The sequence below is a fragment of the Magnolia sinica genome, chromosome 12 (genome assembly GCF_029962835.1).
Source record: "Magnolia sinica isolate HGM2019 chromosome 12, MsV1, whole genome shotgun sequence".
In the NCBI taxonomy this organism is placed as follows: domain Eukaryota; kingdom Viridiplantae; phylum Streptophyta; class Magnoliopsida; order Magnoliales; family Magnoliaceae; genus Magnolia; species Magnolia sinica.
Window position 1 is genome coordinate 73,784,987 of NC_080584.1, and position 26,469 is coordinate 73,811,455.

General features: G+C 41.0%; 2 protein-coding genes and 1 long non-coding RNA gene across 4 annotated transcripts in view; 2 read left to right on the top strand and 1 right to left on the bottom strand.

Moving 5' to 3' along the window:
* The window catches only part of LOC131221707 (mRNA cap guanine-N7 methyltransferase 1), a 30,700-nt gene extending 16,593 nt beyond the window's left edge, over window positions 1–14,107 (top strand). The window contains exons 11-14 of one of the 2 annotated variants that reach the window (XM_058217005.1): window positions 8,951–9,013; window positions 9,616–9,739; window positions 10,432–10,493; window positions 13,576–14,107. In XM_058217005.1, the coding sequence (XP_058072988.1) occupies window positions 8,951–9,013; window positions 9,616–9,739; window positions 10,432–10,493; window positions 13,576–13,677 (351 nt within the window). In that variant the 3' untranslated portion in view covers window positions 13,678–14,107. The remainder of the gene's footprint in view (window positions 1–8,950; window positions 9,014–9,615; window positions 9,740–10,431; window positions 10,494–13,575) is intronic. The other variant, XM_058217006.1, reaches the window with a different exon arrangement.
* A 1,173-nt stretch (window positions 14,108–15,280) lies between these two features.
* LOC131221711 (uncharacterized) lies at window positions 15,281–16,628 on the top strand. Its single transcript, XR_009159543.1, has 2 exons — window positions 15,281–16,347; window positions 16,392–16,628. It is a non-coding gene; the product is annotated as an uncharacterized LOC131221711 (long non-coding RNA).
* Window positions 16,618–26,108, bottom strand: LOC131221710 (uncharacterized). The gene is made up of 4 exons (XM_058217008.1): window positions 25,724–26,108; window positions 19,345–19,546; window positions 17,495–17,588; window positions 16,618–17,069 (listed from the first exon to the last, which is right to left on the bottom strand). The coding sequence occupies exons 1-4, from the start codon at window positions 26,068–26,070 to the stop codon at window positions 16,768–16,770; spliced, it is 945 nt and encodes a 314-aa protein (XP_058072991.1). The 5' UTR covers window positions 26,071–26,108; the 3' UTR covers window positions 16,618–16,767.
* Between the last annotated feature and the right edge of the window lie 361 nt (window positions 26,109–26,469).

Here is a 26,469-nt window from a genome sequence, read left to right on the forward strand (position 1 = left end):
ATTAAAATCAACGATTACACGTGGGCTGATTTAAGCTACAACTCAAGGGTCATACTACTTCGATAGAATATGTCGCAATTCAATGGTTTAAAAGTGGGCTGATTTGGTACGTAACTGATGATCAATGGTTGAAATTGGGCTGGTTTAACACTCGGATAAACAGTCATCTTTGGGCAGGTTTACGGCATGGATTGACGGTCCTAATTGGATAGATTTGATGCATGGGTCGCAATTGAGTGAATATAACATGCAAGCTAATGGTCACAATTGGCCTAATTTAGCGTTTAGATCTATGGTCATAAGTGGGCTAATTTTGCTACATAGTTCAATGGTTAAAAGTAGATAGATTTAACAGACATCAACGGTCACACCTTGGATAAATTTAATTCACAAGCAATTGTCAAGATTAGGTAATTACAATACACAAATCAATGGTCATCTGTATACCTGATTGATGGATGCATAGTTGGTCATGTATGGATGGATGTGAGTATGCATGAATGCATGGATGAATCGATGGATGTATGCATGTATGCTTGGATGACTGCGAGTGTACATGAATGTGTACAAGAATCCAAGGTCATTACATTCTAACCCCCCTTAAAAGGAATTTCGTCCTCGAAATTCAAGCTGGCCTATCAGGTGGACAAATGAGGAGACTCCTCTAATCTATGGTGTGTCTAAGTGTCCGCTACCTTCCACATGATGTATGGTTGTGTGTGCACAAATGTGTATAAATGCCTACATGAATTTGGGTTATTACAGTCTCTTTGTCCGGCATGGGGTATTGTTCATCAATGACTCCCACATATCCTCTCATTCTAACATGGAGATTTGCAATGTTCCACAACAAAAAGTTCGTTGAAGGAGTTTTCTCTCTCTCACGATCAATTGATTGACAACTACTGTCAGAGGTTGATCTCCCTTGGCACCAACAGGATTGATTGAATCTCTCAAGTTCTAGATGTTCTTGTGAGCTTTGATACCATATAGAATATCAAGAGACGTTTGAAAATTCTCTAGCTTTGTTGAACTTGAGCCAAGACGAGTACAAGAAGTACATGATTTGGGAAGCCACCTAAAGTAACAAATAGTTAGGAAACTACCTAAAGCACACTTAACGTCACTTACATTTGGTTAGCAAACTACCTAAAGTAGTTACATGCAGTTAAGGGGTTGTAATTGATTTGACAAATCTCTTTTGTTACTCTTTTCGAAATAGTAGTGTTTATCATGCGCTCTTTGAGTTCATATTCACCTTTTCCTCTTCATCTCCATCTTTCTTTAATTGAACCCAATGTTTTAGATAGCAAATAGTTATGTACTGCAGTCCCACTTTGAAGAGCAAGGCATAAGCTACACACCATGTAGCATCAGCTACACACTACTTCTGAATTTTAATTAAAATAATAGCAAAAATAGAGCAAGGAGTAAACATGAAGAAAAAAAAATGGCAACGGGATTTATTTAATATTGTTGCACATATTCTTTCACTAAAATCATTGAAAATATTAATTAATTTTAGTGGAAAAAAGTAACAAATCATTGAAAACATTAATTCATTTTACCCTTTCAGTGAAAAATAATTTAGCGGATAGTACATATCGTTTACCATGGGCTACATAGCAGGTGGTGAACGCTACATAGTTGTATCGTAGCTTGAAGTGTATGCTACGTAGCGTGTAGCTAAGCTACATGTGACTTAAGCTATTGTCATTAGCTACATACCATGAAGCTGGGGCATGCTACATAGTGTAAGCTACACACTATGTAATTAAGCTATTTAAAACACTGATTGAAGTAGTTGATTAATTTTCATGATAACAAACATGGGAAAGCAGGTAATCATCAGATTGAATTGAAATGGAACCTGTTAAAGAATTAAAAATCTAGGATAAATGGAAGTAACATGGAGCTGATTGGGTTCTCTGCAGAGGAGTTGGATAAAGAAGATGGAGTCAAAGAACAGAAAGCACTTGCAAATTCCAGATCTATGTACCAAGTTTATAGCTCAAACAATCAGAGAAGTTGCAGAAAAAAATATACTCAGAAGCAGATAGAAGATAAAGAAGACTGAGCATAAGCACTACAGCCCTCTAGCCTTTAAGCTAGAGATCACGCAAAACCCCCTCCCTAAGGGGTTGTTTGGTTACTGAAGAGGTTCCATTTGGACAACCTTGTCTAGACATGGCATTTGTCCATGGTTTGTCAACAGCAATTATTCGGACATGGAACTAACTTCAATAAAACCAAAGACAAGGCTGTAAAAAAAAAGAAGCCATTATTGTGGATTGTGCAATCCGGACACAGTTGGTTTTGGCCCATTTTCATAAAATACATGGAGTAATGATTTTGTGTACACATGTGTAGCACATTTGCCACATTTGCTGCATTTGCTGCATAAACCGCATGTTTGAATGTGCCATAAGTGAGACCGCTCATCTTCAACCAGTGTTTTAAATAACGCGTAGCATATAGCGTGGCATTTGGCCCTTTATAACGTGTAGCATAAGCCACACAATCCTTAATATTTTTAATTAAAATAATGGAAAATATGATAAAATTTACAAAATGCATAATTTCTATGAGTTCTTGACTACGAATCTGGATCATCAACCACTTATTTCCATGCAAAATCTCTCTCTCTCTCTCTCTCTCTCTCTCTCTCTCTCTCTCTCTTCGCCTTTAGACATCTCTAACTATGACTTCTTTTTTATTTATTCATTGAGACATCACAAATTCATGATATAGACCCCACAATTTGGATGGTCCAGATTGATCTAAGTGCTCTAACTACGATATGGACCACAATTTGGATGGTCCGGGTTAGTTTAATGTAGTGCCATGTGTCATAGGTATAAGTCATCACCATTTTAAAATAGGTGTTAAACTAACATAGAAAAAAACACTTTAAAAAAATGAGATTTCAGGTGGCTTATGCTATCCATGCTACACACTATGCTACACTACATGTCACGCCCCAAACTCGGAAACCGGGCTCACAAAATTCCCGATCGCCGAATCCGGCGCCGACATCCTCCGTAGAACCCCATTCTCGGCTCCCAGCGCCCATTCGCCAGGTTCCGATCCTGGGATGCTACGAAGAGGATTTTTTTCAACATCAGTTTGATTCGTAATAAGCATAACCAAAGGCATAACCCACAAATAACAACCAAAAACTCCATCACATTTCCACTATGATAAAAAACTTTACAAGTACAATGAGCATAAAGAGAAATACAATGATGATGAACAAAACTCCAAAATAATCTGCCACGTGCTCAGGCCTCAGCGTTGCTGCGATCCAACGTCACCTGCACGCAACGGTTGTGCATAAGCTTATAGAAAGCTTAGAGGGTGGTGAAGGTGTGTGCTCAAGGTGGTAATGCAGTTATGCAGTATTAAAGTAATGCGGAACATGCTGATGAAAGCCAAGAATACCATAGCCGTACCAAGGCCATGCGGTGCAAGGCATGAATGATGTCGGCCATACCAAGGCCATGCAATGCGAAATGCAACTCAAGCATGCAAATCCTCATCTAAGTTCAGATATCAATACAGCTCAAAATCTGGAATATCACTGGGGTCCAGTACACTCCAAGCCAGATTGCCACCCCATCGCGCGCAATAAGGTGAGTGGAAAAGACCTCACTATCCGCCTGCCAATATCGGGCTCGGCTCGTCAATAGCGGACCCATTCCTCGAGCTGGTTAGACTCAGCCTAGCATTGCCCCCTACTCTCGGGCGGGTAAGGCCGTACCCCCTTCCAACCGACCATGACACGGTGGAAAGTGCAACCGTCTGGTAATCGGCACTCGGCGCTCAGGCACCCACTCGGTCTAGACGTTGGAGCAACCTCTTGGTATCATAAGGGTTTAGGGACTTTCACCCAAGGATATCTATAGCACCCCATGTAGAACAAGATTTTCGGTATCCAATCCTGCCAACCACGATACGCCTGTGGAGGCTACGGCCCTGATGTCGCTAGGGCGTACAGTACCATATCACACAATGCGAATGCATGAATCATACTATCCAGTCATGCAGCAATCCTGCGCGTATCGTGCGCTCATGCAGGGCAGCACTGCCTATCCGGGAGCCCATAAACAATCTGCCCGAGGCATATGCTATGATCAGTCACTCCTCATATCAAGCATACATATGATGCGTATGATCGTGAATCATGGGACTATATTAAGCAGGTTATATGGTAAAGGATGCAGTTCATAACGAAGATGGGCTTAGACGGCCTACACATTACATGTATGGGCCTATAATGAGCCCTAGGGAGAGTCATAATGTGGACATTTAACCAACACTATACTTGCAACGTGGACGTCAAACCAACATTACTCCCAAGGCATAGCCCGTCGTAAACATCATTGCATAAACCATGTTGGGAGCACACATTGCAATGGGCCTTAGGTACATCCCATTGGACCTTCAATATATCAAATGGGCCGTATCACATGGGCCTTACATTCATCAAATGGGCCGCATTAATGGGCCTCACCAACGGGCCTTATGTACATTGCAATGGGCCATAGCCCATGGGCCTTAAAATACATCACAATGGGCCTAATCACATGGGCCTTGTGTGTATCAAATGGGCCACACCAATTGGGCCCCATATGTACATCAAATGGGCCTCAACCCATAGGCCCTAATACATCGAATGGGCCTCCTAACATGGGCCTTACATCCACATCAAAGTGGGCCCCAATGGACTACCGCAGATAAATTAAGATGGGCCTCATCCACATACCAAGATGGGGTCCACTTGAGCTATGGATCTAGCTCATTCTTTATGCCCATGCCATAAAATAAACTTTTAAAATGGATGGATAGGTTGGATGCAGCACCTGCCTCATGATGGGGGTCCACATGAAGGCCCACCACCCAGTATATTATAGATAATATAATATATATTTTATATATAGTATATACAATATTATACATATAATATAATATTATACACACACACACACACACGCCCACACACACACGCACACGCACACACACACCCACCGTCCCCTGGACGGTGGGGATATGACACAAACATTATAGTGGGCTCCATTGTCCAGGCGGACGGTGGAAATGAAACACATGTCACTGTGGGCTCCACGTGGGGCCCACCATAATGTTTATACACCATCCAACCCGTTGATAAGGTCACGTAGACCTAGATGAAGAGTAGGAACAAATTTCATCCTGATCCAAAACTTCTGTGGACCCAAAAAGGATTTCAAAGGTCACCGTTCAATCCCACTGTTTCCTACGGTGTGGTCCACCTGAGGTCTGGATGTGGATAAAATTTGGAGGGGGCCCACTTAAGGAAGTGGCCCACCTCGTGAACAGGTTGGATGACAAATAAACATCAAGGTGGGGCCCACGGCTAGAGCCGTGGGTGGTTGTCTGCCTGCCCGTCCGCAGGCAACGCCTGTTGCCTTCTGACACAGCAGCGTTGGCTGCTGTGTTATAAATTTTTTTTTTTATTTCAATTTTTTTGTGGTTTTCATAGGTGGGGTCCGCATCTAGAGAATCCACTCCGTCCAATGGCCCTCCATGGCTCCAGACAAGCAAAACAAGCCCAATATTGGACATATTTCGGCGTATAAAATTATTAGGGAAGGTTTCAATAGTGAAAACCACCATTTGCTACGGTATGGCCCGCCAGGACCTCGGGTTGATACCATTTTTCGGTTCAACGCCTAAAATGAGGTTGGGAAAGGAATGGACGGCGTGGATTGAAGACATACATCAAGGTGGGGCCAAAATAAGTGGGCCTCCCCCATTGGCTTGGAACCAAGCTAATATTTGTGTTTTCCAACAAACGTCCAGCGTCCCTGGCCGCTAGACTTAGCAGATACATTAGAGGTGGGCCACCTCATGGAGGATGGTGTGGATACTACACACACAAAGTGGGCCCCACTTGTAGATGGTTTGGATATAATACATGCCTCATGGTGGGGTTCATTTAAGTGGGCCAAACAACCATGTTATGATCACACAAAAAAAAAAGAAATAGAGAGGGAGAGAGAGATAGAGAGTGGGACACGCGTGATGGAGGGACCTCGGCACTATAGCCCCTCCCTTGCACTAAATCATACATCAAGTGAGTCCCATTACACATGAGCCCATTAAATCAAAATCCAACGGTGGAGATCCCTTCTCCACTAAATTAGACGGTCTAAATGATCCTAAGTATGCAAGGAAATTAAACATCATGATGGGGTCCATGGAGAATGGCCCCATCATGGAATGATCATGATGATCCAAGTGGGCCATCGGCCACATCTTAGGGTTCAAAGTGAGATCCAAACCATTGATCGGTTGGCCTCACTTGGCCCATCTTAAAAACATTAAAACTAACCTATCAAAGCACCCACTGCTTGATCTTTTTGCTCCCTTGGCTTCCTTAACTTCTTAGCTTCGATTCCAACGGAGGAGATGAGGTTTGGATAGTTGAGATGGGAGATGAAGGGGTAGGAAAAGTGGGCCACACTTGTGGCTCTCTTGGAGTGGAAGAGCTTGGACGGATGGTGCTCTTGGGTTGCTTGGGAATGACTTTGAAAATGAATGAGAGAGAGAGACTTGTAAAGGGGGAGAGATGGGTGATGGATGTGTTGATGTGGTGAGTGATGGGTGTAAGAGCCCTTTTTTGACTTTTGTGGCAAATGTTGTAAGAAAAGTATGGGCTTTGTAAGAACTTTTTGACTTTTGGGGCTTGCTTGGGAAAGGGTGAAAGGTGATGTGTACTTGACATGTACTTGATATGATGGGATTGATTGATGTGACAAGTCGTAGAGATTCTCTCGGGTTTTGCAACGCACGGCGTTTTTCTCGCACTGAACGCTGGCCCACATCTCCCGACCAGGGTATCACCTCGGCGCGCGAGTCGCGGCATCGGAACCGCGGCGATGGCACGGTTGCTATGGTACAAGTCTTGAGTTGAGTCGACTCGGGTTGACGGCATGTGAATCAGGGTCGCGCGCAAATACCGGTTAATGGTCGAAGGTTGTCGAAATTCGACCGGGAAGACCGTGGAAGTTTATGGAACGGTACGATCTAGGATACGGGGCTTACACTACATGTAGTATACGCCACATGCATTGTAGGTTACTCTACATACCCCATAGCTTACGCTACCAGGGAATTACGCTACTTGCGTACGCTACATAGCGTTTTCGTTACACCATGCTACTATGCTACTGAAAACACTGTCATCAACCACCCCACATGTATTACATTCAACTTTCAAATGCCTGGTATATGCCGTGTATGTCAATAGGCCAAATACTCATATGTATATATGCCACACATGCTGCATGACACTGCATTTTCGAGATATTGAATGTGCTGCTATGCATCTTCATATAATCCTATACGTACCACCTATGCCATTGTTAATCTACAAGTGTGCCGCATCTCCACACGTGCCAATGTGCATAATGTGTACAAGAGCCACGTATGCTTGTTCAGGTAGTGTGTTTGACAAACAAATAGCAGGCAGTACAATAAAATAGTCCATTCATACACCCTTGGTTGGATAGATTTATTAAAAAAAGTTCTATCCGAACACAATTTTGATGGTAACCAAACAGGCCCTAATGCTTCTACCTGAACGAGAGAAGGCTTGCGGCAAATGTTTTTAGAATGTCATAGAAAGTGTATTCATGTGTCTGGACTTGAGGCATATCTATAGAGATACGTGCATAGTTTTATTGTTCTCCTCCTAACAATTCTAGACTTTTCAAAATCTAAAAACAAATAACAAAAGACTTCTAATACAGTTGGACTTTTGAGGATACTAGAGAAAATATATATGGAAAAGCTCTTAATAGTATGAAAACCTCTAAAATAAAACCACGTAAATAAATTAAAAACCACTAAATTAGGTACTATTATCATGTGTGATTAAGTGGGCCCCCATCCAGGCCTCTTCTTGTGCACATGTGTGGAAGGAGCACGTATGGGGTAGGGTAGCTCCTGCATGAGGCATGCTGCAAAAATCAGGAGGCTTTACGATCATATGATTCCTCCTACATAACAACACCAGCAACGCCGTAAACAGAAGTAAATTTGTATGCAAATGCATTGTATCCTTTCCAGACCAGCATGCAAGTGTACCAATCATTTGCCCTTGGCAGGGTGGAAAGGTTATTTGTATCAACTCTTTACTAATTATGTAACACGAAAAATCTTGTTGGCTGCCAAGCTCTTTTCTTTTTTTCACGTGGTTGTATTGGAATCTATTAATTGATGGTACTGATATCCTCAAAAGATATGTGATTGTTTGGAATGCATTAGTTCCTGTAAATGAATGTTTCTAGACTTAAATTCTCACTTAATATTTCCTAATGGCATTAAGTTTTACTTTTATCCAGGCACGGGAGTTATGTAAGCCCACATGCACCTCTATGTATATCTATATTTGCCTAGCTGGTACATGTGTGGGACATCGAAGACATGCATCATGTGGCCCCCACTTCATAGATGATTGGGCTGGTCCACTCATAAGGTGGGCCACCTGCTTATGTTGAATGTGGACCATTGGCAATTCTATTAGGCATTCATTTTTTTTCAGTGGCCCATCTGATGAGTTGAAGGCTTGAGCTTTGGGGCAGGTCTACTACATGGTCAGGCCCACTTGAAGCACAGTTTGGATGTCCCACACATATGCTACCATGGCATGTGTAGTTGCTTGTGGGGAAGTGCATGCGAGCTTAGCAAAGCTATGGAGGAAAGAGAGATCCCATTCACCTGCTAAGGCTGTGGACTCCACATGCACAAGTTTCTTTTCATTGATAGCTCTATACAACAAGTCTTATAAGAATATGTTTTTCTTGATGAAAATTAATGGAATGTATTGACCAATTCTAAAATGGTTCACCATTTTACTGTCTTTAAGGTTTCTTCATTTATAATCACAATCTCGTAACGGTTGCAGGATGCTGTTGATTGTCCCGAATGGATTGTTCCTTTTCATGTTTTCAAGTCGTTAGCAGAGGAGGTGTGGATTTCCTTTCCTGATTATGTCATGCATGCTAATGTTTGACATTTGTTGGACTATTATGGTAGAAAGTTGTGTGTACGCATGCATGCTAATGTTTTGCATTTGTTGGATTATTATGGTAGAAAGTTGTGTATACACATGCATGCTTGCACTTGCAGACAAGCATGAGGTTGATGGTCCTTCGTGCATGCATAGCCCATTGCCAAAATATGCCTCCACATGTGCCCACATGGTGCAAGATCCAAGCCATCCATCATGCCCTGACCTGAGAATCAGGTTGGTCCACTCATCAAGCATGGCAGGCACATATGTATGTGAAATGTAGACCAGTTATTGATTCTTTTGAGTGCCCATTTATTATGTATGGTGGCCTGCTTGAGGACTGGACCATCCTAGTTCTTAGGCCAGGAGAACAACATGTTGGGTCTTGCCTAATTGCATGGCTTGTATATCTCATGGGCATGCCATGTGGGCACGTTTGGGGGAATGGATTGGGCTTGGGCTCTACATGCATCTGTGGTTAGTGAACCTCTAGCATATTTTACTGTTTACCTGAGCGATTTGTATTCATGCAGTTTCTGCTGTCTTTATAATTGCAGTATGATTTGGAGCTTGTTCTTGTGAAGAACTTTCATGAATTTGTAGCTGAGTACTTGAAAAAGCCTGAATTTGCAGAGCTCATGCGGAGGCTTGGTGCGTTGGGTGATGGAAATCAGGATCAAAGTGAGTCCACATCCGTATGTTTTTCTGTTTCCTGTCAATCTGGGATACTAACTAAAAAGCTTTGATTGCTATTTGGGGCCTATGCAGAGACAGACTTAATAGGACTTGAATGAACCTTTGGACAGTATACTCAGGTTGTCAATTCTGACGAGTGGAGCCATCCTTGTTTCAGTAATCAGGATCGGGTCTGTCGTGTCCGAACGTGGATGGACCATGCCCCAAAATTTTTCCAAATTGCAAGATCCTTGCCACCGAGCTTGGGAGTTTTTTTTTTTCTTCTTTCAGTTGAATGTGGGCTTATTGCTATAGTTATCTTAACCATTCATTTGTAGACCACAAGTCGAAAGGTTAGAATTGTCCTATCAAGGAGACTTCGGGGCATGGTCCATCCATGGCAGGACACAACAGGCCAGTGGTCTGGATTACAAAATAATAGGCCCTACTTGTTTGAACTAAAACTGGAATATACTGTGCAAAGCCTTGAGTTGAAGATTCTAAATCCTCTTATGTAGATTCTTCCTAGATCCCTTTTTTATTTATCGAAAAATTGCATTCTTCTTTTTCACAAATTCTTCGCTGGTTTTTAACTCAAACTCCTGAATTTAAAGTCCAACCATAGTCAGATAGATTCAGCATGCACATGATTTCTTGTTGAATAGTTGCTTTATATTATTCATATTATGAAATTGCAGGCACACTATCAGCGGAGGAATGGGAAGTAGCTTACCTGTATTTGGCATTTGTCTTAAGAAAGGTAATCAATGAACTCAAATGCATTATCATCGTCATCAACAAAAGAAAATGTAGTAGCTTCATTATTTTGCTCACAATTATCTCTACATTACAAGAAACATGACATGGATATGTGAAGCAAGTAGGGGCCCACGGTGTTAAAAATGCTTGTGTTTTGGCCGTACCGGCCATTATGTAAAGTAAAAGTCATACCCCTGTCATGTGATACGGAGGTGAATCGGTTTGTTATGAAAAAAATGAGCTGATATGTATCGGCATTGTTATGAGGCCAAGTATTGTGCAAATACAGCAGTTACAGGCCAATATGTCCAAAAAGGGCCCATTATGGAAGTTTTTATTTTCGATGTTTCTCTTGTTTTTCCACTTTATTCATGTTAACCATGAATGAAGCTTAGAAGCTAATTTTAAACTAGATCCAGATTTATTTTGAGGATCAAAATACAAAATTTGAGTGGGATTTGGTGATCATAAGCATGGTGGACCATTTTGGGAAATATCATAAGGGGTATACGATCTCTTTACTTTTTTGGTTCTTTAATCTTTTTTGCTGCTATAGGGATAGGATGTGAAACCATTGGAATCACAGATAGAATTTATTTATTTTTTTCTTTTGTCAGGGAGTGGGCTTGGTAATTCTCTGGGGTTCCTTTTTCTCTCTTTGTTTGTTGCTTTCAGCCTTGTGCTGCAGCAATAAATTTCTTACTTCTCAACAAAAATCTCTCTCTCTATATATATATATTTTCCCCATTTTCCATCCTTTTTTATTGCATTTATATGTAACTGGCCCTTATCCACTCAATCATGGTTGATTTGTGTTCGATTAAGTCTGACATCAGTAGTATGTCGAGGGAGTTGTTTGGAGATTGGGTAAAAATCCATTGGAGGGTTACGGCAACATTAGGAATAAATAAACTGGATTGATTCTCTGTTTTGGTTATGTTTGCAATAGAAAGGGAAGCCATGAGAGTCCTTGAAGGTGGGTGGGTGAGACCTGGAAGCCAGTTGGAAGTTCCATCTCAGTGGAAGGCCATTGTGGAGTTGGACAGAAGTGCATTTTGCTCTTAAAGTTTGGGGCGCCCTGCTGTGCACGTGGGATGTGGAAACTTTCTTGGTGACCAGATCCTGTAATGGAGTTGCATGCTAGGGAGGTTTTGTAAAGGGACGAACTCGAAGTAGGAAGCATTAAAGTCCCTGCCGATGGGTACAGGAACCTAACATCTCGATGATGCATGTGGGAGTTTTGAAAATGCTGCAATAGACGTTGAGCAGGGGGTTTGGGTTGAAAAAGGCGATGGACATGGAAGCTGTTACCATACTTACAAAAAATGTCCCTTCAAGAAAATATCTATTTTTTGTAATATTTTGATGAGATTTCAGAAGGTGAGAATGATACACAGCGACTTTGGAGACTTACAAAATCTTGCGAGTTGTTTGACGAGTTTCGGTTGAGGGGATGAGTAAAACCTTGGGCTTCAGTTGCTAGCCTTTGTATGGGCCCATTTTAAGTATACTGAGGCCATGAGAAATGGGCGCCCAAAAAAAAAAAAAAAAATAAATAAAAAATGCAGGGTCTAGAGTGGCATCACAGTGGCACAGGTTCACCATCCCTATAGCGAGTCATCTATCTCAGTAGAGTTGTTGAGTTCTTCTGGTGAAAGGAATGCAGATTATAGGGATAGTAGCATTGCATTGGAGGAGATCAAAGATTTTCAGGTGGAGTCCTTCACACTTCCTTGTATAGGTGACTTGTCATCCAATTTTCTGTCTCAACAGGCCTCTATTTCTTTCTAATCCTCTATCTCATCTTCTTTGAAGGATTTGGGTCAAAAGTTCATCTGAAATGGAGGGGAAATGTTAGGATGGTCTTCTTAAGATAAAGATTTCATCAATGGAAGGAATTGGTGGAACTTAGTGGATGATTTGGTCATTTGTACCGGGGAAGTTGGCTTTCTGGAAACTTTGTTTCAATCATTGGAGGATTCCAACCATCAATGGAAGAAGGATGGCAGAGAGGTTGAAACATTAAGGGGGGAAGTTAGCATGCTCTCCCATGGGTGTCAAAACATTAAGGGGGGGGGGGGGGGGGTGCTGTTTGGGTTGAGGGATTTGAAGTAGGTGATTTGTGAAATCTGCAGATTTGAAATCTCCCCTGTTTGTTTTCCTTGGGGGATTTGCCAAATCCATGGATTTCCCAAATCCATACCCTTGTATCATTGGATTCTGAGTCAAAAGCAGTCAAGGCTCTTACCATTGCAATAAATGCTCCCCAAATCCACCGATTTGTATGTTGATCATCAAACAATGGACTTGTGGATTTGTCAAATCCAAAATCTGGCATATCTACGAATATGTCAAAATTGATGGATTCGCTATATGTCCATATCCCATTTTCTTCATCCCAAAAAGGCCTGAAGGTTGTGTTTGGATGCACTATTGAATTCAATTTCATTATTTGTCTAACAAAGTGGAAATAACCAGATTGTAGTTTCCCAGTGTTCATGCTGAATGTTGGGCCAGGCTTCCAAATTTCAACCTGGTTATTTCAAGTTGGACCCGAGAGGCTTCTTCCATATTATGGAACCTAGGAAAGAAAGGAGGTTTGCTAAGCTGACTGATGTTCTACATGCAGCAGTGTGGCATACAGGAGCAAGATCCAAATCATCTGTTAGATGATTGTGACCATGTAGATGATCTGGCCCATGTAAATGTTGCCGAGTTTTTCAGCCATCCATTTGTTTTGCGAACTATGGCCAACTTGATAAGTGGACTGCGTGATTTTTGGGCTAATAAACATCTGCACTGGGACCCAAGTGATGGAATGCTTGGATCTTGTACATGGGATGCCTTGTGTGCGCTGTTGGATCATTTATCTTGTCCATTTCCTCTTATTAAGCTAGACCGTTTGTGATTCAATTCACTTGAGAGCCAACATCTCATATGACCTCCACAGCTTTTTATTTTTTTTATTTTTATTTTATTTTTTAAAATTTAGTGGGGTTTTGGTGTTTCTCATACCCCATTGAAAGGTTTGTAAGCAGATCTGGTATTTGTTTTTAAAGCTAAAATTATATTTCATGTCACAGCGCGGACAACCAGATTTGAATCGGAGGGGCAGCAGAGGAAACAACGGACAGATGCAGATCCCGAAGGGCGACATCATGTACCTCAACAACGATGGTGAATAGATACTCCTCGAGTCCCCAATCTCAAACCAACGGGGTAATGCCACGTAGCAAGTGGACCCCACATCGCTCTCCGTCACCATCGCCTAGCGTAAAGCGGCAGCCTGTGGAGAGATACTGATGGGGAGGTTATGTGCAATTAAGGGTGGACTGGAAATAAAAAAGAAAAAAAGAAATTTTGTTAAATGTAATAGAAATGCAATTTTATTTTATTTTATTTTATAATTTTTTTTTTTAATGGCGGCAAAATGCAAGCGGTCAGGGACTTGGCAAAGCAATACTAGGATAGAAAATTCACAGTTCACGTGAATCATATTTGTGAGTTATTTGATGCTCTGGCCAAGAATGAGTGGACGCTGCTTGATACACAGGCACCCCATTATTTGTATACACAGCATACATCAACTTAAATCAAACTGACTAAATTGTGGAATTCATTGTTGCTAAGTCATTCTACCAAAGTTGGATTGGTTGAGTGATCTTGAGCCTCTGATTTGTGAGCACTTGTTTGTTGAAATACTACAATTACGTTTTTTATTTTTGACTGTCCAATGAATGTCCATCAATACCCTGGTCAGGTAATCAAATGAGCATTATTTCTGTTTCATGATACGTATGGACCAAAATTTGGATATTTTAATTTGAATGATGACTTGAATGCCAGTAATTTCGAAGTCCCTGCGTATCATCCATACCTCTGCCAGAGTATCAATGGTTTTCTCATTACATCTCCTCTACAGGGCAGGATGGACATTGTGAAGGTGTCCATTGCCCATGCCTATTTGTGTCAATGCCATGGCCCAAAAATTGGGTGGTCCAACCCTAAAATCAGCCTGTGTCGAAACAGAGCTGGAAAGCACCAAACCTGACTCCTCTCTGCCCACTAGTTAGAGGTGTACCCCAACCGAGCTAGCTCGGTTAGCTTGCTCGATTCGACTCGGTTTGAAGCTGAGTTCGAGCCAAGTTCGAGCTGGCCCAGTTCGACTCAACTCAGATCGAACCAGTTTGGGGACTCGGTAACTTTGATATTGATGTTGCTCACCAAGTGTTTGATGTTTGATGAAATGACTCAACGAAGTGTGGCTGGTGGCAAGGAAGGTATGTATATGAAACCAACATCTTTTTTTTTTTCCTTAGTTTTTATGTTGCTTAGAAAGTTTTTGATAAAATACCTGTAAAACCATTGCTGTTGTTTCAAATACAGTGAGATTTTGAAGGTGCAGTCCAGGTGTTTGTGAAAGTGCTGCAATGGCAAACTCGGCTCGATCTTGGCTTGAACTTGGCTCGAACTGGCCCAAGCTAGCCGAGCTGGCCAGTCAGGCTCGAGGACCGAGTTCTAGCTGAGGTCAGCTAGTGGCCGAGCCGAGTCAAGCTGAGGCCAGCTCGACTCGGTTTGACTCGATGTACACCCCTACCACTGGGCATGAGCCAGTCCCAAACCTGCCCATTTGCGACCTGGGTCTGATTTGCATAGAATTTTGTATGAGAGCTGCAACAAACAAAGCAGCATCATTTTCAATGGGCCTGTAAGGTGGGGCCCACAAACATGCGCAGAGAATCTGTGGGGTGCGGTTTTGGTGGTCCGAGGTGGGTGGGAACCCTGACCGTGGATCCACACTGTCCAACCATTTTGACAGCTCATTCTAGGGCATGATTCCAAAAACGAAGTTGACTCAAATCTTAGGTGGAACACACCACAAGAAACAGTCGTGATCGAATCCCCACCATTAATAGATTCTACTGGAATGTTTATTTTCCATCCCAGCTCATTCTAGGGCATGATTCCAAAAACGAAGTTGACTCAAATCTTAGGTGGAACACACCACAAGAAATGGTCCTGATCGAAACCCCACCATTAATAGATTCTACCGGAATGTTTATTTTCCATCCCATCCGACCTGTTAATAAGGTCACAAAGACCCAGCACCTAAATGAAGAGATTCCCATCCAACCATTTAATAATAAGGTCACAAAGACCTAGCACCTAGATGAAGAGACCGCACAAATATCGTCTTGATCCAAAGCTTTTGTTGCCCACAAGTTTTTAATTATCAATTACCATTGTTTCCTGTACCATGGTCCATCTAAGATTTAATTGTCACTTACCGCTGTTTCACGTACTATGGTCCATCTGGAGAAACTTGTATCTGCTTCATTTTTTGGATCATGCCCTTAAATGAGCTTTCAATACGGATGAATGGCATGACTGTAATCCCACACATAATGGTGGGCCCCACAGTCAGGGGTGCCACCCATCTCACTGGATCCTCTTATCCACCAAAAGCTGCGCCTGAATCCGCCACAGGGCAGACTAGGTTCTGATTTGGTGAACCAGGCATGGTTAGCTTTTTCTTCTTTTTTTTTCCCCTTTGTTGTATTACTCCATATTTCAAATATTTATTATAGATTTAAATACTACTTAATTATCAAATACCGAATCGAGTCTTCGAGTCAACCCACCCATTTGGCAAACGAGTCGAATCAGGTTCAGGATTTTGAACGACATATAGCACATGTACTTAAGTGATTACTCCTGTAAGTTATAAATTTCATTCATCAACAGTCATACGACCAGTTAAAAACAACAAACGACCCATGTTCTCTAAAAGGGTTCTATAAATCAGGGTACACTCCCATTAAGGGACCCACTTGGGGGGGGGGGGGGGGGGCGCGGTTTTCTTGTGCATCGTATTCTCCTGCATAACCCACCAGTAGAGGATACGTCTAAAAAAATTACATAGTTTCTCAGCAGCATGAGGCATTGCATTATGTTCATAATTCATAATGAATACATGAAGAGAAGCCAGAACGGTTCTCTCAATTCCTACTTTTAACTCTTCATTCACTGTCTTCCCTGTCCAACCGATCATCATGCCAACCATATGTCCCAGAATTCAGCAATAACGGGGCTATCCCAACCCTTGGATCAGAGGACTTACCAAAAAAAATAAAAATCCCATAATCTATTTCAGATCAGTGCAACTGTTTGAGTTCTTTTGAAGATAATAACTACTATAAACATATCCTAGGTATATACTTCTTCATGTAATTTCAGCAGATTTATTAGGCTAAAACTGCACTCACTGCAGCTGTTTATTTCCTCTTCAGCAGGACAACGATAATCCCTAGGATTCCCAATGCCATAAAAGAGACCATTGTGGTGCAATTCGTGTCACCTCTCTTGTTGTCCCCAGAGCTGTTTTCCTCTGCTGAGCTTCCCATGACATTCTGGAAGAACTCCGACAAGTTGCTGACCATCTTTGCTACCTTCAGCTTGACATTGTCTACAAACTGAGCAAACCAGTCCCCGAAGCTTCCAGGCAGTTGCTCCGCAGACCCATGTCCTGTGAAGCCCTCCTGTGTGGCTGTGTAGGTATTAAGGGAGAGATCGCATGCTGCATACATCATATGAGGATTGCACGTTAAAGGAAATGGTATCTGCTACATCAGGGGCTGATTAAAAAAAATGATATTCCGTTAAGAGAGTACAGACTTAAAAAGTATGATCCTGAGGTCAGAAAAGTATGGTTCCAGACTGTTGATCTGATGGTCCCCACTGTGGATGGGGATTACCCCAAAACTCTGTGAGGTTCAGAGAGAACCTAGCTCTTTGATCAATGGCCCAAAAAGAAAAGTATAGTCCAGCTTCAGCATATTTACTGAAAAGAAGGTCAAAGACCGAGATGGAGGATTTTTGTGGCATCCTACATCCAAGTGGTAGGAAATCACTGGTCTTGATCATCAAATGACAAACCTCATATGCTGCTAACAGAAAGCATTCCCAGTCCCTCAAAACTCAATTGGGCTCTTGAATGCTTACATCTCTGTTGGGAGTGGTAGAACTCCATAACCTTGTCATTCTTCATCACGGCATCCCAGACATTTTTATCAGCAACAATAGAAGCAACGACATTCTACACAAGAAACCAAAACAACAACAATCAATAGAAGTACTATGAGACGGGAACAAAAATTCAAATGCATCCACTGGTGTGATACACATGTTAACTTAACAAGGATTTCAAATTTCTTCTCTCACAAGTATCCAGACCCATACCAAAGCAGAGGGGATCCGGGTATGAATACACATGTCGAATATTTAAAACCATGTTTTACAGAAAGAAAATAAACTGCTAGGCCACGAGAGCTAATGCATCAACCTGCCACTGGCAGAAAGGATAGGACCCACCTGATTTTTCTTTTTCTTTCTTTTTTTTAGAAACTGAAGAATTTATTAATTAAAGAGAGAATGAATGAATTCCTGATACCCTTGCATGCTAGTGCAATAGCTTCTACCAGAAATTAGGTTTGGACCCACCATTTCTCATAGGCAGCCTCCTGTTCAGGGCCAATTGGAGGCCTTGAAAGTTTAGAACTTGTCATTTTTTTACCAATCATTGTACTTCTCATAATCATTTAGATCATACAGCAAATGCCTACTTGAATGAAAACCTTGAAATGAATTGTTGAGTGAGAACATTTGCCACGAAAGGCACTAAAGATGAAGTAGAATTGAGAGGGGGCATTGCTTGTGAATTTCATTGTCCTCTTACATCATGAAAAAGCACTAGATTATTTTTACTTTTATTTATTAAGAATGTTGTTTGTGGGCAGTGACAGCATGGCTGATTGAAAGTTGACCAAATAGAACACAAATCAAGCATGATTTGGGGAATTTGGGCCTATTACATATAAATACTACAAAAAGAAGATGGACAAAATGGGGGGAAAAAAAAGAATTGAAGGTTTACCGCTTCTTCCAATATTTCACAAAATAATCCATTTCGCTTCGATCCTCAAAACACTTCTAAGGTTCCTTCACAGTTGAAAAAAAGAAGATCGACAAAATGGGGAAAAAAAGAGTGATCCTCAAAATACACCTAGATCTAGTTTAAAATTACTTTTAAGGTTCCTTCACAGTTGAAATGAAGTGAGAAACTAGAGAAAAATTTAAAATTTTAAAAATTCAAAATGGGCCTTTATTGCCATATCATCCCATAGTACTGCCCTTTTTTTTTCATGCTGGAATGGTTCACCCCCATAATGCGTAATAGGGGTGACTGATACAGTTATGTATTGGATATGTAAATGATTCTGAAAACCATGGTGATGACTTATCGACTATACATGTGGTTTGTGTGAAGTCAATTCCAGACCAGAAGTAAGGACACCATTGTAGATGGAGTATATCCTGTAAAATCACATTTATTGGATGATCCCAACTACCCAATTGGTGGTCATCAAAAGATTGTTAAGAAATAAAGAGGGGTCAGTGGTTCAACTTACACGGTTAATACCAAAATATTTCTTTTCAAAAAAGTAAAAATAAAAAAAAAACCAAGTAGTTGAGAATAAAGATCATCCAATCAATGTGATTTTCATGATGTCTGTCCACAATGGGAAACACAATTTGGACAGTCCAGATTGACTTGCATCAACAGCATGTGTTACGACAGATGAGTTGCTACCGTTTAAGGAATGGTAAAAACAGATATATTAGTCATGAACTCAGCAATTTAAGGGGGGGAAAAAAAGAGAGGAGAGAAGTTAATGAGAAGTCCTCCAATACAGATACAAGCAGAAAAGCAGATAATTTGTGCGAGAATCCTCCAATACAGATGCAATCAGATGAGCACATAAGGATCAGATAGTGAGAGCTGAATTTTAAACCTGGGCCTCAGGACTTTCATTCAGCAAATGTAATGCATTAATAACTGGTTTTGGCACAGATTTAAGGATTGCTTCACTTTCACTGGTAACACAAGCCTTAATCTCCAGATGTTCCAAGCTTGGAGGCTCTTGCAGGGTAGACCCTTGCACGACTCTAGGAGACTTGTCACAATTACCAACAGTAGACGAGGATAAATAAATGCTGCAAATATCAAATAACGCAGCATGGTGAGCGAGAGTAAACAGCAAGATTTTATTTTATTTATTATTATTATTTTTAAAAAATTTCTGGTAGCAGAAAAAACAAATTAAGGGCAACCAAAATCAAATATAAGGGACAATCTATGACATCGAAACAGAATCCAAAAAAAAAAAAGAACTTGAAAAAAAGAAAAGGAAGAAAAAAAAACAAATGGTTCGCAGCAGTTTCAACTTCCAACTAACAAACCTTCCCTTCAGAAGCTTCAACTGTTCATTCAACTTTTGGAATGTCTAATTCAATGCTTCAAGAACCGATAAACACAATAGTCCAACCTTGCTGCCATCTGGCAGTCATCTGGGCCCCGACATACGAGGGACCCCTGTTTCCATCTCAGCCGTATATCTTGTCGCTGCTGTAACAGGATCAGCTATCTTCTTTGTGTCAGAGCAGCCTTCCGGTGACTTTTCCATAGCTATCGTCCTGAATTGAAATCTGCTTTTCAACACCAACTGAGTTTTCCCCCTACCTGATTTTAACGGCAAAGGCTATCTCCCTTCTACATTCCGCAAGATAGCTATTTCAGACTCAACAACACCGCAACACGATCTAACAAGATCTTCACCCTCCTCACTTCCACATATCTGATTAATTTCGGTGTCGATTTCTAACACCAACCTGATGCAAGGCCTAGCAGCAAACGTTTCCACATCTTATGCATGCAGTGGTACCCCCCAAAAAACTAGAACCATGCCAATCTTACGCATGTAGTGGTGCCCCCAAAATTTGAACCATGCCAAGCTTATGCATGTAGTGGTGCCCCCAAAATTTGAACCATGCTGATCAGCCAAATGAGCCAGCTGTCTCTTCCAACGAGCAAATGCTTCAGTGAACCGTCAGGTAGCACCCAACCTTCATGGAGAACCCTAACAGCTTCCCCCTTTAAACAGCAAGCTGGAAAGCACCAAGCACCAATCATGTTAAAATCAACCTTACCAATGATCTAAGACCTCCGTGTATACCATCTATTGGCTGGCAGAGAGTCTCTCGCCAGTCACCACCACTCCCATTGTTCTATCCAGGAACTCCTTCCGTTAGAAATGATTTTCTACCGAACTCTATTGAATGATTTTGGATAGCTCCTATTGCCTGCCCTTAGAGAATGGCTCCACCAACTGTTGGGCTTTGGAGGCAACTCTTTTCTTTCCCTGAGAGACATTTAGGTTGCCGCCAACTATTGGGCCTTGAGGGTGTAAAACCACAAGAAACTACATTGTGGAACCTGTGACTTGTTTATCTGAGAATAATGTGAATATATTAGAAGAGATAGGAGACCTGAAATGATATGGAGCGATCTTAACAGATACCCTTCTTAACATAAAATGAAATATCCTAATCTTAAGTAAGATTACCCTGACCTACTCTAACATCCCCCCTAAAACACAAGGTGCTTTTGAAAGGAATAACTTAAGTTTGAAAGGTATGGTGAACATTTATTCAAAAGAAAAAAAAGGTAACATGGCAAAGAAACAATGAGTGACAACGACTAGTTTGAGGCAACTAGGTACCTTTTGATGAATTTTGGATGTGAACCATTGACACTTCCGATGTCAACAAAATTTCCTCTACCACAGTCCCACCACTCCAGCAATCCATCAGTTTTTTCTTTCTTCTCCCATCATCTACATCTCTACGTTCATTATAAGCAACTAAGATCGACACCTTATTTGAATCTTCCCATATAAATTATTATTATTATTACTATTATTTTTTTTTTTTTGGGGGGGGGGGGGGTGGTAAAACTGAGACAATCCACAACCTTGTTGCTGTAAAGATAAAAGTATCACTAATTCAGCAGCAGCAGAAATCTTGAGTGACCAATCTAAAGAAAAAGTATCCACATCTAATTTTTTTCATTGGGTCTGGCTGGAGACCAAAGATTTTGAGTAAACAATCCAGCAGCAGCAAAACAGCTTAAAATATAAAGTATCATTAATTCCATGCATTTAGCAACTTGACTGAAAGTATTCCTCGGTACATTTTATAGACTACTCTCTAGAATTTTCCATCAGCATGAAGTCTTCCTTGCTAATTTATCCTCACTTAAAATTTAAAAAAAAAATAAATAAATAAATAAAAATCACTTACGAGCAAGATCTTGTTCCTGCATATAAAAATTTCACATTTGGTTTTCAATATAGCCATAAGATGCAATGGTCGAACCAAGTAATCACTACTTCCAATGGAAAGAGATCGTATCATGAGATGCATATGCCTGATCTCCATACACATTTGAGTGCAACATTTACTTCTTCATTTTCCCTGAGTAATCTGTGAGTAAATCAATGACACTTTTTCCTCCTCACACTTAATCATCTCCAGCACAGGGGACACGCTACCGAATCTATGGTTCATGGGTAGAATAGAGATGGGAATGGTGCACCATCTCCTGATACATTGTTTGATGGCTCAGCTAATCTATGTGAGCTCCCTTAGCTTTCTAGGTTCTTGTGGACTTCACCAAAACAATATGTGAGGGGTTTCAAAGTTGGGGATGGGTTCTCTCCAAGAGATACAGTAGAATCTTGGTGCTTTAACCCCACTGCCATTTGTTGGGAGATTTAGAAGAGAGGAATTCTAACATCCTCGATAGCATTGAATTTGAATCTTTGGTTGTGAGAATCATGGAAATAATTAAAAGCAATGTGACCAGCTGCGTCCTTCTCCAAAATGAATTCGGAGGGTACTATCTACGGTATTCTTAATTATTGGTCAGATATTAATCATGGTGAAGTTCAAACTGTGGTGACAAAGTGCAATACATCCTCCAATTAGTGCTTGAAGATTGGTGCTGGAAGTGAAATGTTGATGGTTCTTCTCATGGGAATTTGAGTCCTTGTAGTATTGACCATATCCTTAAGAGATGATGCAGGGAGCATCCTCATTTTGAGAACATTTCAAAGATAAACATTTTGTTTGTCCATGTCGGTAGATAGGGCAATGACGTGGACAATATTCTAGCTAGCTCTTTCCCTATTCCACAATGCATTCTTTCTTTTCTTATAAAATTCAGTTATCTCGCAAAAGAATTTTTGGATTCATGACATTGAATTCTCATACATAATTGACATTTGTGCTCCAAACCCTAGCAAGTAATGCATAAGAATCAAACAAAAACTACATTCTAGAAGAAGCTATTGCACTCTATTTCATCAGTTTGGTAATCTTCAGATGCATTTCTACATAAACGTATTGATAAAAGGATTTAATCCAAAGGGTATAGATGATTGAGTGAAATCATAATAACCAATATCTTCAGATTTGGTAAGGAAAAGATTGCTTGTAATGCATGCTAATGCAAACCCAAAAGAGAATGCAAAGGATCAAAGATAGATAAATAAGATTGTAGGGAAGAACCCTAACAATCCTCTAGCTGAGTGCTAGAGATCACAAACTCCCTCTCCAAATCCTCTTCCAAAGTAAAGAAACAACAAAAAAGTTTTAGGGGTCATTTGGATGCCTATAAAATCCTTAAGTTGTAGAGGGATTATTACAAGTAATCAGATTGCAGTGGCTGTTTGTATACCTGCATTTTGCCTGGAAAGACTTTATAGGCTGTAAACACATTGCATCTTTCGGCTGTGATCTGAAACCTGGCAAAAAGCCATGTTTCAGATTATGGGTAAAGTCCTTTCGACTAAAAAGACATTAATAGAACACAATGGTTGATACACACTGCTGATGTGTGGGGCCCGCTGTAATGTGCACTGTACATCCAATCTATCCATCGGAATGTCATGTGGTGCAATCGTCCCACATCCCACACGTGCATGCTCCGCACATGTGTACAAGAAAAGGACCACCTTCCTTTTTTAGCCCATCACCACTTCCCATTTCTTTCAAATATCTAGATTAGGAAATTTGCTCTTTCTTTCATATATCTTTATTTTAGGCAGGGAATAATTTTAAATATTTTTTTTTATCTACATATCTTCTTATTCTAAGCATTTTCTTAATTATAATACTTCGTTATTTAGGTGCTTTACTATTTTTGTAGATTTTTAGATTCTATAGCCTTTATTATAAATTGTAAGGTTTGATTATAAATAGGGCATGTGGCTATGGAATAAGACAAGCTGATTAATATTCTCTTTATGAAAATTTCTTATTTTATCTATGGTAGCTGTTGAAGGGGGGAAAAGTGATTTCTAGTTTAAGACTAGAGGATTGTTGAGCTTGCTCACAGTCTTGCATTCTTGATCTGTAGCATTTGGCTAGAGGATTGTTGGGTCTTGTTTCGCAATCTCTTTATTTTCTTATTGATTTATTTCCTTTCCCTTTTGGGTTTGCATCAGCATGTGAACAGTTTACACCTAAAAACTCCTTTTAGGTGTAAAGTTGCATCTAGACGACCCCTTATTCAAACCATTGTAATAATGCATTACACATTCGTAAAATGGCCTTATATAGACTAAGTAGAGAAGTGCTAATAACTAGAGCTATACAAGAGTCGAACCATGTTGAGCTTGGCTCAGCTCAGCTCGGCTTGGCCAGCAGGCTACCCTAGCTCGAACTTACCTCGACTTAGTCCTCGAGCTTGGCCTAGCTTAGCTTGGCTTGGCCAGCAGGCTACCCTAGCTTGAACTTACCTCGACTCAGTCCTCGAGCTTGACTGGCCATCTCAGCTTGGCTCGGTTGACAGCTCGAGCCTAGTTCGAGCCAAGCTTGAGCTCGATCTTTTGAGCCGAGTTCGAATTCAAGCTTGGGCCTAAGAGCTGAGTTCAAGTTTAGATTTTAGGCTTTTTAATGTATATAATATATAATTTATTTAAATATAAATATTTACAAAATATTTATATTAAGTGAATCTGATTCGAGTCGAGTCAAACTCTGAGTCGAGTCAAGCTCGGAATCGGCTCGAAATTTTTTCAAGCTCAAAAAATCAGCTTGGGGGTTCGAGTCGAGTTGAATCAAGCTTTTCTGAGTCGAGTCGAGTCGAGCGAGTTAACCGAGGTAACTCGGTTCATTTACAGCTCTACTAATAACAGAAAATGACCCAAACGCCCCTGAATCCCCATATGGGCCTCGTATAAATGGGTCATAACTCACTCAAATGGAATAGAATTGCATGATCTTAGGTTCTTTTGAAAGCTAAGTCAATGGGCTATCAAACAGGGCCAAATTCATATAATTGAGACATCATTTGGTACAATAATAGTAGCCCACCAAAACAGTGGCAAAAATACAAAAAGGGGAAATTATTAAATACTAAATCAAACCCTAATAACTAACTAAAACAAATAAATCCAAGAAATAATGACCATTCATTGTTCCTCTAATCCCCATAATGTATTCTAACCATTGATCCCCATCAGATTGATCATCCGGCCTCAATTCTAGTCCAAATCATCAATCAAGAGTTGAGCGGTTGGATTCTTAAAATCTTAATCAATCAGCTTGTGTAGCCGTTTGGTTGAATCACATATTCATCAAACCCTAGCGACGAGTGTATCATACGAATAGAGGAATTACAAGAACACACATTAGGGAACATACAATTTTATTAAAACCCAGAATTCTGCATACAAGGAGCTATGTTTCAGCAATCCAAACCGTAGATCAACCATGCTGAAAGTGGATAATCCCCGTATTTTTCTAGTGTCAATTTGTAAGACATTTATTGAAGGTTGAATCATTCAATCTAGAAGATTTTTCAAGGAATCCTATTCATTGATTTAGATCGTAGGGACTCAATCCCATACGCACAAAATTCCTAGGAACCAGCAAAATGAACAGTTCCTGATGTACAAACCAATGAATTAATGTTGGCCCCACCAACAATACAGGTGGGGACGACCTTTCAGTGATCCCAACTATTCACTTCTGTCCATGAAAAGTAATATTTTTTTTTCCATTCTATGTTTTCGATCAACCATCTGGTAATCCAGACCATTCAATTGGTGGGTCCCACAATCTCCTCCCCAATCAATATCCACTGAGAAAATGGGTAAAAACAAGCAATCCAGCGATTTTGTGAGCCGTCTATATGTGATTGGGAAAGCAGAAGAGGGCCCGATCCATTCACGACGGGTCCCACCGACTACGCGGCCTGGATTACAAGAAAGCTTGAATACTGCAATTTTCACCACAATAAGAAATCAACAAAGAGGCATTTTTTACTTCTCCAAAGCATCTTTCAGATCCGATGTGGCCTCTCTTGCTTCCTCGATCGTAGGGACTGCTCCGAAAACAACCCTCGGCGGGTGATCTGCCGAATCCAAGTACTCGGCGAATTCCCACTCATCAATCTCCCACGATGGCTTCTGCACCAACACAGGGTCGATCGGAACGTTCCTGGAATTGACGTGGGCGTCGTTCGCCGGAGCAGATGCGACGGCGGGAACGGGCCTCAAGGTTCTACGGGCAATCTGATCCGCCCTGGACGGCGTCGGAAGGATGTTCCGGAAGCCGGTGACAGCGCTGAATCCGGAGACTCGCGCCGTTCTGATGACAGCTCCTCCTCCCATCTCTCTCTCTCTCTCTCTCTGATTTTTTCCCCTTTGAGGGATGTATAAAAGGTGGAAAGCTATATGAGAAGGAGACCCGAGGAGTTTTGACGATATACGCGGATTATGATGAAGAAATATGGTGGATTGGATGATCTTGTACGTTGATATTTTGGGAATTTTACATTTGAATTTGGACGGTGTTTCTGTTTTTTCTCTTTCACCTACAGCTGGCAGCCCGTCTCTCACGGGGTGCGTTGCACGTGTACAGCATCGGATCCGTGCAAAAGCTGGGACCCACCTTGAAGTTTGTGTATTTCTGAAGTCGTCCTTATCCACTAATTAGGAGAGGCGTTCCAGTGTCGTGAGAAAGACCGTCAGCCGTTGATTATTGTGAATAGTGGGGCCCGCATGATGATT

Coding starts and splice junctions, on each gene's coding strand:
- LOC131221710 (XM_058217008.1), bottom strand. CDS start 26,070: ATGGGAGGAGGAGCTGTCATCAGAACGGCGCGAGTCTCCGGATTCAGC. Junction 17,589..19,344: donor ATGAAAGTCCTGAGGCCCAG/GTTTAAAATTCA, acceptor TTTCTTGTGTAG/AATGTCGTTGCTTCTATTGT. Junction 17,070..17,494: donor CTACCACTCCCAACAGAGAT/GTAAGCATTCAA, acceptor TGATGTATGCAG/CATGCGATCTCTCCCTTAAT.